General features: G+C 38.9%; 2 protein-coding genes across 4 annotated transcripts; one reads left to right on the top strand and one right to left on the bottom strand.

Moving 5' to 3' along the window:
• Window positions 1-219: 219 nt before the first annotated feature.
• LOC116200684 (O-fucosyltransferase 13) lies at window positions 220-2496 on the top strand. Of its 3 annotated transcripts, none has more exons than XM_031531530.1 (6): window positions 220-497; window positions 595-674; window positions 901-971; window positions 1068-1156; window positions 1286-1507; window positions 1599-2496. In XM_031531530.1, the coding sequence occupies exons 1-6, from the start codon at window positions 367-369 to the stop codon at window positions 2329-2331; spliced, it is 1326 nt and encodes a 441-aa protein (XP_031387390.1). In that variant the 5' UTR covers window positions 220-366; the 3' UTR covers window positions 2332-2496. The 3 variants fall into 3 exon arrangements, with proteins under 3 accessions (XP_031387390.1, XP_031387392.1, XP_031387391.1); XM_031531532.1 differs by having other exon boundaries at window positions 438-497; window positions 595-729; window positions 864-971; XM_031531531.1 differs by having other exon boundaries at window positions 439-497; window positions 864-971.
• Window positions 2497-2568: 72 nt separating this feature from the next.
• On the bottom strand, window positions 2569-5262 carry LOC116200685 (signal peptidase complex catalytic subunit SEC11A-like). The gene is made up of 6 exons (XM_031531533.1): window positions 4995-5262; window positions 4439-4551; window positions 3912-3983; window positions 3647-3682; window positions 3141-3186; window positions 2569-2998 (listed from the first exon to the last, which is right to left on the bottom strand). The coding sequence occupies exons 1-6, from the start codon at window positions 5071-5073 to the stop codon at window positions 2802-2804; spliced, it is 543 nt and encodes a 180-aa protein (XP_031387393.1). The 5' UTR covers window positions 5074-5262; the 3' UTR covers window positions 2569-2801.
• Between the last annotated feature and the right edge of the window lie 7392 nt (window positions 5263-12654).

Raw genomic sequence — 12654 nt, 5'->3', positions numbered from 1 at the left:
GGAATCGGAACCAGAAATGAACGGTTCTCAATTTTCCTACCCAGACCCTACCCAGTTTCTAATTGGAACTACCCAAAACTTACCCGTTAGGGTAGGGTCCAACTGGTTCCGGTTCTTCCTGTACACATGCACACCCTTAGTTAACCTGCACTGTGGGGTGTAAAAATGAATCAAAGATAAAAATTCAGGGGTGCAAAAGACAATTAACCCAGACTTCTCTGTGGATCCGATCTGAAGCATCTGCGTCCTCCTCCGTCACTGCAATCTCCTCTCCCCCTTCCCAAGCTCCCTACCTCTGCCAGTTCCCCCGGTTTGGACGCTCCGATTCAGACATCGAACTCCGGTGTAGTGATTCGCGCAATTCCGATGATCCAGACGGCGGCGGTGCCGGTGAAGCCCCTGTTCATCGTCCTAGTGGCCACTCTGTCCCTCCTCCTCCTCGTCTCCCTGCTCTCGCCCCACACCCCTCTCCCCCAGAGCTCCTCCGTCTCACTCTCGTATGTATCTGTCGATTCTCAACGCTTTCCTTCTCACTTACATGTTTTGTCAGATAATACGGGCAATCAGCTCATTGATTGTTTGGATCGCTTGCAGGGAGAAGGTCGACATATGGAGTGTGAAGAGAATGGTGGAATGGAGGCCTTGCGAATGGTGGCTGCAAGGACACCTTACTGGTTGGTCTTAACATTTTCCTGTCTGAACTTGAGACTTTGCTCTTCCATGAAATCAGTGAGCAATTTGGGTTTTGAGTGGTCTGCTTGAATTACTAGCTGAGCTGAATACTTTAGTGATCCCAGTTAGTTTGAACAATTCGGGGCTCGCTTTGATATTCTGAGTCCAATTTTAATTGACCTTCATTGCAGACAGTTGCATTCGTTTTCTTTTCTTGAATTGCTGCAGCTCTACCAGCAAAGAGCAATGGGTATATCCGCGTTGATTGCTACGGTGGCCTCAATCAGATGAGAAGAGATGTGAGTGTCTACAATGTTTCTTTACTTCAGATGCATGAATTATTTTGGATGATTTGAGTTCTTATTTATTCGAGAAGATCATTGCTGTTAGTGCAGTTGTGTGATGGTGTCGGTGTTGCCCGCCTCTTAAATGCGACTCTCGTTTTGCCTAAATTTGAGGTGGCTGCATACTGGAATGAATCAAGGTAATAATTTGCATCGATCTATGGGGTTTGTCATGTATTGATATACTACCCATTCATATGTTGCATATTATCTTAGTATTATATGGGCAGCATATATGCTATATGACAATTATTCCCTCTCTATTCCAGTGGTTTTGCCGATGTATTCGATGTAGACTACTTCATTCATCAGATGAACGGCTTTGTTAAAGTTGTTAAAGAGTTGCCTTCTGAAATTGCATCAAGAGAACCAGTCCATGTAGATTGTAGCAAACGCAAAGGCCATTTTGACTACATCGAAAGTGTTCTTCCTTCCTTGCTCAAACATCATTATATTGCAATCACACCAGCAATGAGCCAAAGAAGGGACAGGTAGCATGCTCTCTGCTATTGCTTACCTCGTTAAGCTGTTGCCATCTTAACTTCTGTTGAAATCATTGGTTTTAACTTTTAATTTTTTCAGATATCCCAAGTATGCAAAGGCTGCCCTCTGTCAAGCCTGCTACAGTGCATTACGATTAACTAGATCTCTAGAGAAGAAAGCTTCTGACCTTCTTGAAGCCATCCCGAAGCCCTTTCTCTCACTCCACCTGCGATTCGAACCTGACATGGTCGCTTACAGCCAGTGTGAGTACTCAGGCCTTTCTGCAGTCTCCATGAATGCAATTGAGGCAGCTCGGGGCGATAAAAAACCGTGGACTGGTGAGTTGGCCCAAATCTGGAGGAAGCGGGGTAAATGCCCTCTCACACCTAACGAAACAGCATTCATGCTCCAAGCTCTTCATATTCCCAAGACCACAAACATTTATCTTGCAGCTGGGGACGGCGTGATGGAACTTGAAGGGCTAGCATCTGTTTACAAGAACATAATCACTAAATCTGCCATTCTCAGTGGTGACGATTTCGCAAGCATGCATGGGAACACAAAAGCTGCCTTGGACTATTACGTGTCGATAAATAGTGATTCTTATATAGCTACATACTTCGGGAACATGGACAAGATGGTGGCAGCGATTAGAGCATTTAAGGGTCTGTATAAGACCCTTTTCTTGAGCAGAAGAGCTTTTGCAGATTTGACCTCGAAGGGCTTGGAAGGGGAAGAACTGATGCAAGCACTCTGGAAGGCGCATATGGATGATTTTGTTATGGGGATAGGCTCGGCATTGCCCGACTGCTTTTGTGAGTTTAAGTTGTAATATCTTGGACTGATGCCACTCGATTTTTGGCTGTTTTGATTAGAGGATCGAGTGTTTTATTTATTCTTTTAGTAAATAGGTAGAATTAAACTTAGTTCTTTTGGGCAGTGACACTGGATCATGTAACTGGATCAGCTGATCTTTAGACATAGATTTTGGCATTAATCGGTTGTTAAGGAAATTCGCCTGGCATTTAACTTGGAAACATTTCCATATCAACTAGAGCAATGCTGGTTGTAAGACTGAGCCAAAATTGCTTATGGCTGTATCATTATATAAGACATGGAGACGTGACCAATTCTGAAATCTCAAGAGGCAAAAATCATCTAACTTGCTTTTGTAACGGATCTCCCTTTCTAAAGTTGGACAAATGAAAAAGAGTCAAGAGGAGAAACATCAGAGTAGCTAGTATTTCAAGTCTACGTCCTTCATATAGCCAACAACTGCGGTGCACTCGGCTTGGGTACTTATCAGTCCTTTGAGGTTATAACAAGAAGCCCAAGAGCACCAATAAGGATGTATTTGATAATGGGCTTCTCAGTCATTATGATCGTCACCCACCCAACGTAAGGTAAGAACCCAACCGCTCGGCCCATGATGTGGTGCCTCTGAAGCCACAACTGCCCTTGAGCATAGAGGAGCCTGTCGTCTCCATAGTTGTTGTCACCTACGAATAAGAAGAATTGAATTTTATGGTAAAAACATGCTCTTTCGAATCTATAAAGTAACTATAGACGAAAAAAAAAAAACTCCCTATAAGAACAACATTGACTGCAATACTCCTTAGTAATCAGCATAAGGCTCAGCACCTTTTGTGAGGACATCAACTTCTCCAGTATCTTGTCGTTCGTGTACCTGTAAGACGATCACCATATTTTCACTACGAAGAATGGAAAGAGGAATTGAAAGGAGAAAAACAGATCAAGTGCTTTGGCTCAGCAAAGCTTCAGAAAGTATAGGGAACTCAGAAGAGTCGGACAGAACACAGTACCCTGACTCTGACAGCCCCATGAATCATGGTTAGTTTAGAATGAAACAAAAAATTATACATAAACATAGCAAAGCTAAAGAGTATTATATGTAAAAGAGCTGCTGAACATCTATTTTTAAATGCATTATGTAGCTAAAGATTAATATTTTACAGTTTTCTGCAATCAGTCTTTTTGAGGTCAGACTACAGAGGATGAGCCAGAAAGTTAGGCAATTGTGTTACTCCACGAAAAAAGAAGTGAGTTTTCTAATGGTTCATGCCTCTTTTAACACCAGAATTGCAGAAAATATAACACACAGAGAAAGGTCGGCCAAGATGACTTACCTTAATTACACGATGCACTATTGGGATTTCACGACCCTGAAGAAACAGATAAATAAGAAGAGTATTCAGTCACTAAATACTGCAGAAGGTAAATAAGACAAGATGAAAATAATATTGGAGAATCAACTTGCAGGTGGCTAGCTTTTTCTAATTTCATCAACTGACTGAGATTAGTTATAGAACAACCTGCTGGAATTATGTAAAGAAACAAAAGGTACCGAGTTACTCCGCTAAAATATTGCAAAAGAGGGGAAAACAAACTTACATCAACATTGAAGACAACAATCTCCCCAGCACGAATGGGGTCCTTACTCATGTGCAAGAATAAAATATCTCCCTGCATAAAATGTGCCAGAGTTCCATCAGGTCACAGTGCAAGAAGCAGCGTGTACATGGAAATTTGCTGTCTACTAAACAATATTGAATACAAATATATTACTTTGAGTCAACTAAAAGAGAAAGATTTCGAAAATGATCACTGAAAGCATACACTGTACAATCGAATACCAGAAAAATAGGCTGTTCAACTTGACACTTCTTTAACAGATTCTCCCAACTTATTACTCATCAAATGTATTTAATAGCAGCCAATTCAATAAATAGTGAAAAAATTTTAGCACAAGTTTATGAGTGAAAACGCTCTCACAAGTTTGAGAATGGCATTACATTGTACATATTCCAGCCTATACACACATCTTCAATTTGAACATCAGGAAAAACCAAATCCATAGACTTAAAATCAGAGGACACGCTATAATTCATCCTAAACTAGATGGTTTTTTATTGACTTACTCTCTTGAATCCCGGTTCCATGCTCCCAGAAAGAACAACGACCACAGGAGATTCGCTGCCAGTGATGCACATTAGCGCCTTCCATATTATCAATGCAGAAGTCACAATCATGCCTGCCAACAGAGCAGGCACAACAAATCAGAACACATACATAAAACGAAGTCCCGATATCAGAACAAAGCTATCCCGCAATTGCATAGCTCCTATTAATGATGGTTAAGGAGTAATTCAAATAAGTTGTTCGTATTCAAGCATTGGCACAATTGCACCTCAATGACTGATAAGCTCATCTAGATCTGCTGGTCCTATATAAACCAAGAAATCACGATACGCCCTAATTGAACAGAAAGACGAGCATCAGACAGAAAGGTCTGGAATTTGTGTCCTGGACGAGCCCCAAATGCTAAAAATCAAAACCTTGAAGAAACCAGTTGCAGGAATCAATACATAACAACGAAGGAAAAACAAAAGGGTGGAAAATCTCTACGGACATCGTAAATTTCCCGGCCGGAACGAATAGGGGGTTAGAATTCATGGGGGAGAAGAAGGGACGAACCAAGGCTGACGGCCTGAGAGAGGACCTGACGGATCTGAATCGATTTAATTGAGTCGATGGTTTCTCCGATGAAACCCATCTCTGATCGATCTTCAATGGGATTGGTTGGCTCGCAGCCTCGGCGCTCGTGTGCTGTGTGAGGAGCTTCTTGCAGACTCGGAGTAGGAGAAGCCCTCGCTCGTCTCTGTCTGTCGCTGTTTTGTCAAGTAGAGGAGACGACTGAACGAGATCCGGTCTCATAGAAGGTCGTTACCTTCTTTTTTTCCTTGAGTAATATTTGTCATTGATTTATTATCGAAAACTAAATATATAAAAAAAAAGATTTTTTTTCATTAATAGGATCTTGTTTTACATAAAATTTGCCTCAATGAAATTGTTTTTTTGGGGTTAAGATATATTTTAGATATATGATGATATGATATAATACTGAGGTGATTGAAATAAAAAATGAATTCCTTTCCTTATAAATTAATAATTGCATTGAAAAGTCCGGAACCTAAATGGAAACCATAACCTAAATCAATAAAGTAACAGAAGACTAACATGATCTACCGGGAAAAAAAAAAGACTAACACAATCATTAGAGATAATTGCACAAAAATCCCAACAGTTTTAACAAAATAAGAAAAAAAATACTAGTCATTTCACCGGGGCTTTTCGTGAAAATGTTGCTCGTGACAAATTTTTTTATAATTTACTATGTAGAATGTTTAAAAATATTGATTAGTTTATATTTGTAGAATTAACTTTTTGATAATTATCAAAATAATGATAAACAAGGAATGTTAAATGCATCGTACTATATTTGCTTTGTTAAATACTTTATTTACATAAAAAAAATATATTATTCACTTAACAAATATTAATTTATATATTTTATAAATAAGATTAGTAAAACCACATGATAAAATTATTTTAATTGAAGTAATTAATTAATACTTTTTAGTTATTAAAAAACTCTTAATTTTCAATATCGAAATTGCAAAAGATATTTACATTTATATCCTTTATACTATAAGAAGTTACTCATAAAACTTAATTGTTTTAACTTTGAGAAAATTTTAAAAAGCGACAGTAAATTTATTTCATTCATTTAATGAACTTTTAAATGATTAAGTTCTTTTAACATCATTTTAATTTCTATATAATTGTAATAATTTTTTAATATTCCAAACCTCCTTACAATTTCAATTATGTAAGTAATTACTTGTGTGAAAATTTTAAAAATATATTTTCCTACCCGTTTAAAATTTAAAAACTCCATTTCAATTTCAAGAATATAATTAAGCATTTGTAATATGAAAATAAATTAATTAATCGAATTTCAAAAGATAGATTTATTACTAAATTGTACGAACTCTTAAATCAATTCACTTGTATTATTTTTTATATATATATTTTTAAAGTGTATTTAATATTGGTATAGAAATTTTTAAAGGTTCACAGATATTCTTGTAAACATAATTTAACTTGTTAATCAAAAATTGGAAAATGAAAATAATTTTAGTAAATTGAATTGATATAAATATTATATCCCTATAAATCGATTTATTTACTTGTACATTAATTATTAATGCATTAAAGAAGGTAGAGAAGACTACTGAAATTTCATTTGAGTAAATAGAGAAATGATGGCTTGACACATTACACCACCTTGTTAATCTTGGGATGACACATGGTGCAATCTCATTAAGCCTACCTTTTTGTTTTGCTATTATATATATATATACATATATTCCAGCATTTCTATGGTGGTAAAAGATCGCTTGTATGATTTGAAACATTGTCGAACGGGTTTTTCACGTTATCTATTTGGTTTGTCAAGTTCAAATATATATAGATATATGGTAAATTATACTGGTGGTTCAAAAAGTTTTAATAATGTATCAGGTTGGTTTAAAAAGTTCTTTTTGCTACTTGATGGTACAAAATGTTTCAAAGTTGTAACATGATAGTACAAACCGTTATCTTGCCATTGATGTCGTCATCTCGCCATTAACATGGGTGGACCTTTAAGTTAATTAAAGAAATATTTTGTACCATTATGTTATATTCGTAAAACATTTTGGACCATTAAGTGACAACTTTAAAAGAGTTTGAACCATCATGTAACGTTCCACAAACTCCTAAAAACATATCAGAGCCACGTTTCGGCCACGTTAGCTTCGCTTGACGGCGTCAATGGTGAGATAACGGTTTGTACTATCATGTTACAACTTTGAAACATTTTGTACCATCAAGTAGCAAAAAAAACTTTTTGGACCAACCTGATACCCTATTAAAACTTTTTTGACCACCAGTGTAATTTACTCTACATATATATATATATATATATATATTATGAAGTATCAAGATGGGTCGCTTTCGACCTCTCATATTCTGAGATAACTGTCAAGATTTATGACATATATATAAGATTTTTCGTCTATAAGAATGGTCAAGGTTAGTTATATGATCTATCTCTTCTTTAAAATTTATGTTTTCTGGTGTTGTTGAAATTTCCAAAAGAAAGTAATAAGCATTGAAATTTTCCCTTGAGGGAGTAGGTGGACAATTAAACTTACGGGTAATTTAAGGGGCAAATTGCATTTCATGTTAATGGATGAGTTGTAAGAATATATTATGCATTTACATAATAAGGAAATAATCTCTTATTTATGTGGCTCTCGTGTCACAAAATATTCGGTTATTTGAGTGAGATATTCCATATCTTGTGGATTACAGTTAATATCCTTTTGATGAGAGGACATATAAGAAATAATATTCTGAGGAGTCCATAGCTCCGCCTAATTAAAAGGGCTTGTGTCTCCATCTAGACGTCCCATATAGAGATGTTATGAGTTATAAGACACTCTCAGTTTTATTTGCAGGTCTATCGTGTGACGAGTGGAAAATCATTGACGTCATCAAATCATTGACGTCATCAAAGTAATGGCTGGAGGTCAGTTTATTCCGCTGCATAATTTATTGCTATTAGATTAAATATAAATCTTACAATTGGTATCAGAGCCAACCTTCATGCCGTGCTTGGTGCTATAGTCGTGCTTGATGATTTTATCATGCAATTAGGGTTTATCATTTTACTGCCGATTAAGGTTGATTAAATTTGATTCATGCAATTAGGATTTCAATTATAGCAATTGTTGCTTGTTTTCTGTGAATAATCTGAATTCGATCTTAATCAAGCCGGATTAGGGTTAATTAAAGTTAATTAGGTCGATTAGGGTTTCCATGGGCATCTGTGGTCGCCGTCAGCCCTTGGGCGACCGAAGGAGGCGGTCGCAGAACACTTCAGCCTCGCCCTGTGGCAGAGAGGGTCGCTCTGGTGGGACGACGAACGCTGGCCTGCGGTCGCAAGCCCAATACCGGGCGCTAGCAACTCAAATCAGATTGATCGCGGGCCTGGAACCTCGATTATTTGGTCTGCCATCGAGTCCCAGCCATGGCGGCGCGATTGCGGACAGCCGAGGGTTGTGGGGTTGTATAAGCAGTCATGGGTCGTCGAATTCGTGGCTTTTGGCTTTCGTTTCCAGTTCGTCCGAGTCGGGATCACGATTCTGGGATACGGCGTCCCCAGTTCGTGGTCGCCATTCTCGGCTCCAGCTTGATCCCGAGCCATCCCGTTCATCTTCCCAGATTTCTGCTCCGTCCAAGTCGAACCCAAGCCTCGTCGATCTCGGAAGCGTGGTGGGGCAGTCGCCGCCGCCGCCGCCGCGGAAGGGACGCCGTGATCGATGGCAGTTTGCAGGGGTTGGGGGGGGGGGGGGGATGAGTGGCGTTTAGGGTTTCGCAGTTTTCGGGAGGAGTCGGGTGAAGGAGATGCAGCCCAACCCGACCCGGATCGATTTCGGTTTCGCCCTATCTAATCTCGGCCCGCACCAGTTTTAGTCCAGACCGAGTTAGTGTTTGGGTTTCGGCCCAACTGAGCGTCCGACCCACTTCAGGCCTTCTGGGCTGGGCTTGGGCTCAAGCCCATTAAGTCAAACCTCAGCCCAGTTTGACCGGCCTTGTGACCAGTTTGACTAGTTTGATTCTGGTTTGACCGGTTCGGGTAACTCTGACCGGTTTTGACTGGTTTAATTATTTTCTGGTTCGGTTCTGATGCTATGTAGTGTGGTTTTAAGGATATAGGAGTAGCCAAAGCACCTTATATAAGGCAAATCACTTTTAGTTAAACTACAATATAGTTATTAGCATCAAATTGTAATCGAGTCATGAGATTAATCGTTTTGCCCCAAAAGGTAGTTATTAGTCTTGGGACTTAAATTAGTCTAAGAAGGTAAATTTTGGTATTATGGTGGGATTGTTCTATGTCCAAAGGATTAAGGAATAGTTTCATCGTAATTATCAAATTCGCTTGTCTCACTAGTAAATTAATGCATTTTTGTGACCTATCCCCAAAGGGAGGAGGAATTTACTATATATGGTTATTTCTTATTTTTCATAGCACTTAATTGATGTCTTTGATCTTTGCAGCACTTTCTCAATCTGTTCTTGAAAATATTGCTTATGTTCCTATATTTGATGGACAAAATTTTTTTGACTGGGAGAAGTCGGTTCTTTTCACTCTGGGGTACATGGACCTGGACTATGGGCTCCGTGAGGAGGAGCCACCTGCTCCCATGGATATAGATGCGCCTAAGGTCAAGGAGAAGTATGAGTGCTGCGAGAAATCCAACCGCTTAAGCCTTATGCTCATGAAGTCCCGTGTAAGTAAAAGCATACGGGGAGCTGTTGGTGAGGTGACTACAGCTAAGGATTTTCTGAAGGCAATTAAGGAACAATTTGCCAAATCAGATAAGGCCTTGGCAAGTACCCTGATGAAGAGATTGACTAGCAAGACCTTCGACAGTTCAAAGGGTGTGCGTGCACACATTATGGAAATGTGAGACTTGGCAGCTCAACTCAAGACACTGAAGATTGATATCTTTGAGCCATTCTTGGTTCACTTCATTCTCAACTCCTTACCAGCCGAGTATGGACCTTTCAAGGTCTCCTACAACACACATAAAGAGGAGTGGTTCATTACAGAACTCTTGACCATGTGTGTTCAAGAGGAGGAGATGATGAAGCATGACAAGCCTGAAGTTGCCCATTTGGCTACCCGTCCAAAGGGTAAGGGCAAGAAAGATCATGGGAAGAGACAGTATAAGGTGCCACCCAAGATGGATGGCAGTAAGGTGAAGTGCTTCTTCTGTATGAAGGATGGGCATGTAAAGAAAGATTGCCCCAAATATAAGAAGTGCCTTGAAAAGAGAGGTATCTCAATTTCTTTAGTATGTCATGAATCATTTTTTGTTGAAGCTCCTAAGAATACATGGTGGATTGACTCTGGTTCTTCAATCCATATTGTGAACACCATGCAGGGCTTTCTCAACCTAAGGAATCCAACGGAAAGTGAAAGATTCGTCTACTCAGGAAATAAGAGACGCTCTCAAGTTGTTGGAGTTGGGACATTTAGGATAATTCTGTCTTTGGGATATGTTTTAGATTTGAATAATGTCTTTTACATTCCAGACTTTTCTAGAAACTTGATTTGTATTTCCAGATTGGTTGTATTTGATTACAAATTTTTATTTCAGAATAAATTGACAATTTTTAGAAATAATTCTGAAATTGGTAGTGGTACCATGATTGATAATCTCTTTAAAGTTAATTTACATCCCGACTTTGAGCAGAATTATTTATGTTTGCATGTAACTGCTGGTATTAAGAGAAATCATGTGGATGAAAATTCCTCTCTATTTTGACATAAGAGGTTGGGACATATCTCTTTAGAGAGGATTAAGAGATTGGTAAAAGAAGGAGTCCTAAAGACTCTGGACGACACCAATTTTAAGACTTATGTGGACTGCATAAAGGGAAAGCAGACCAACAAGACATCCAAGGGTTCTCGAAGGAGTTTTGAGCTTCTAGAAATCATACATACTGATATCTGTGGTCCATTTCCTACTCCTTGTTTTAATGGTCAGAGATATTTTATCTCCTTCATTGATGACCATTCCAGATATATGTATCTCTATCTTCTAAATGAAAAGACGGAAGCTCTTGATGCTTTCAAATCATTTAAGGCAGAAGTAGAGAAACAGAGAGACAAGAAAATCAAGATCGTTAGATCTGATAGAGGTGGGGAGTACTACGGACGGGACACAGAGAATGGACAAATGAGTGGTCCATTTGCGAAATTCCTCGAAAGTGAAGGTATAGTTTCTCAATACACAATGCTTGACACACCACAACAAAATGGTGTTGCTGAAAGGAGGAGTAGAACGCTTATGGATATGGTAAGAAGCATGATTGCCCATTCTGAGTTGCCACTGTCATTATGGAGTGAAGCTTTAAAGACCGCTGTGTATATATTAAATAGGGTTCTTACCAAGGCAGTGCCTAAAACACCGTTTGAGATCTGGTGCGATTGGAAACCTAGTCTGAATCATTTACACGTATGAGGTTGTCCTGCTGAAGTAAGGGTGTATAATCCTTACATAAAGAAATTGGACACAAGGACCATTAACGGTTTTTTCATTGGCTACTCCGTAAATTCCAAGGGTTTCAGGTTCTATTGCCCTTCACATTGTCCCTGAATTGTCGAATCGAATAATGCAAAGTTTCTTGAGGATGTTGAACCTAGTGGGAGTAATGGTACTCGAACTATTGAGTTTGAAGAAACTCGAGAAGGTGTTTCGGTACTTACAATACCTTTGGTAGCATTAAGGCATAGTCGATCGGTCGATCATAGAGAGCAACCAAATCAGGAACAAACTTCTCCCGCTGAAGTTATGATTCAACTAGAAGAGCCAACTTGTACTATTCAGGGCACTGAACAAGTTGATTTAAGGAGATCCTCAAGAACTAGAAGACTTGTTATTTCTGATGACTATCTTGTATACCTTGTGGAGTCCGACTTCGATGTTGGACCTAAGGAAGACCCCACAACGTTTTCACAGGCTATGAGTGATGATAATTCCTCATTTTGGTTAATGCCATGAAGGATGAGTTAGATTCTATGGCTAAGAATGGAGTCTGGGATCTCGTTGAATTACCAGAAAGGGCGGTAGCAATTGGTTGCAAATGGGTATATAAAACCAAAAGAGATGCTTCTGGTAATGTCGAATGATATAAGGCTAGACTTGTCGCCAAGGGTTTTACTCAAAAGGAAGGCATAGATTACCACGACACTTTCTCTCCGGTTTCTAAGAAGGACTCGCTCAGGATAATTATGGCATTGGTGGCTCATATGGACTTAGAGTTACACTAGATGGATGTGAAAACGACTTTTCTTAATGGGGATCTTGATGAGGAGGTGTACATGAAGCAACCTGAATGGTTTAATGATGATAGTCATAAAGTGTGCAGGTTAAAGAAATCTATATATGAACTAAAACAAGCATCCCGCCAATGGTATCTAAAGTTTCACAAGGTGATCACCTCATTCGGATTTTTTGAGAACCTTGTTGATCAATGTATATACTTTAAGGTCGGTGAGAGTAAGTTTATTTTCTTAGTCCTATATGTAGATGACATACTCCTTGCAAGCAGTGACTTGGGTTTGTTGGAAGAGACTAAGCAGTTTCTCTCTGCTAATTTTGAAATGAAGGATATGGGTGAAGCCTCTTATGTTATTGGCATAGAGATTCACAGAGACAGGTAACAAAGAACT

This window comes from Punica granatum, chromosome 3, assembly GCF_007655135.1.
Source record: "Punica granatum isolate Tunisia-2019 chromosome 3, ASM765513v2, whole genome shotgun sequence".
Classification (NCBI taxonomy): domain Eukaryota; kingdom Viridiplantae; phylum Streptophyta; class Magnoliopsida; order Myrtales; family Lythraceae; genus Punica; species Punica granatum.
The sequence above is the reverse complement of the archived record's forward strand: the minus strand, read 5'-3'. Positions and strand labels throughout refer to the sequence as shown.

What these genes read in the sequence shown, in the direction of transcription:
- LOC116200685 (XM_031531533.1), bottom strand. Translation starts at nt 5,073, where the DNA reads ATGGGTTTCATCGGAGAAACCATCGACTCAATTAAATCGATTCAGATC. An exon ending in TGGAACCGGGATTCAAGAGA is followed by an intron (nt 3,984 to 4,438) that starts GTAAGTCAATAA and finishes CATTTTATGCAG; the next exon opens with GGAGATATTTTATTCTTGCA. An exon ending in TTGTTGTCTTCAATGTTGAT is followed by an intron (nt 3,683 to 3,911) that starts GTAAGTTTGTTT and finishes CTGTTTCTTCAG; the next exon opens with GGTCGTGAAATCCCAATAGT.
- LOC116200684 (XM_031531530.1), top strand. Translation starts at nt 367, where the DNA reads ATGATCCAGACGGCGGCGGTGCCGGTGAAGCCCCTGTTCATCGTCCTA. An exon ending in TCAATCAGATGAGAAGAGAT is followed by an intron (nt 972 to 1,067) that starts GTGAGTGTCTAC and finishes CTGTTAGTGCAG; the next exon opens with TTGTGTGATGGTGTCGGTGT. An exon ending in ATGAGCCAAAGAAGGGACAG is followed by an intron (nt 1,508 to 1,598) that starts GTAGCATGCTCT and finishes TAATTTTTTCAG; the next exon opens with ATATCCCAAGTATGCAAAGG.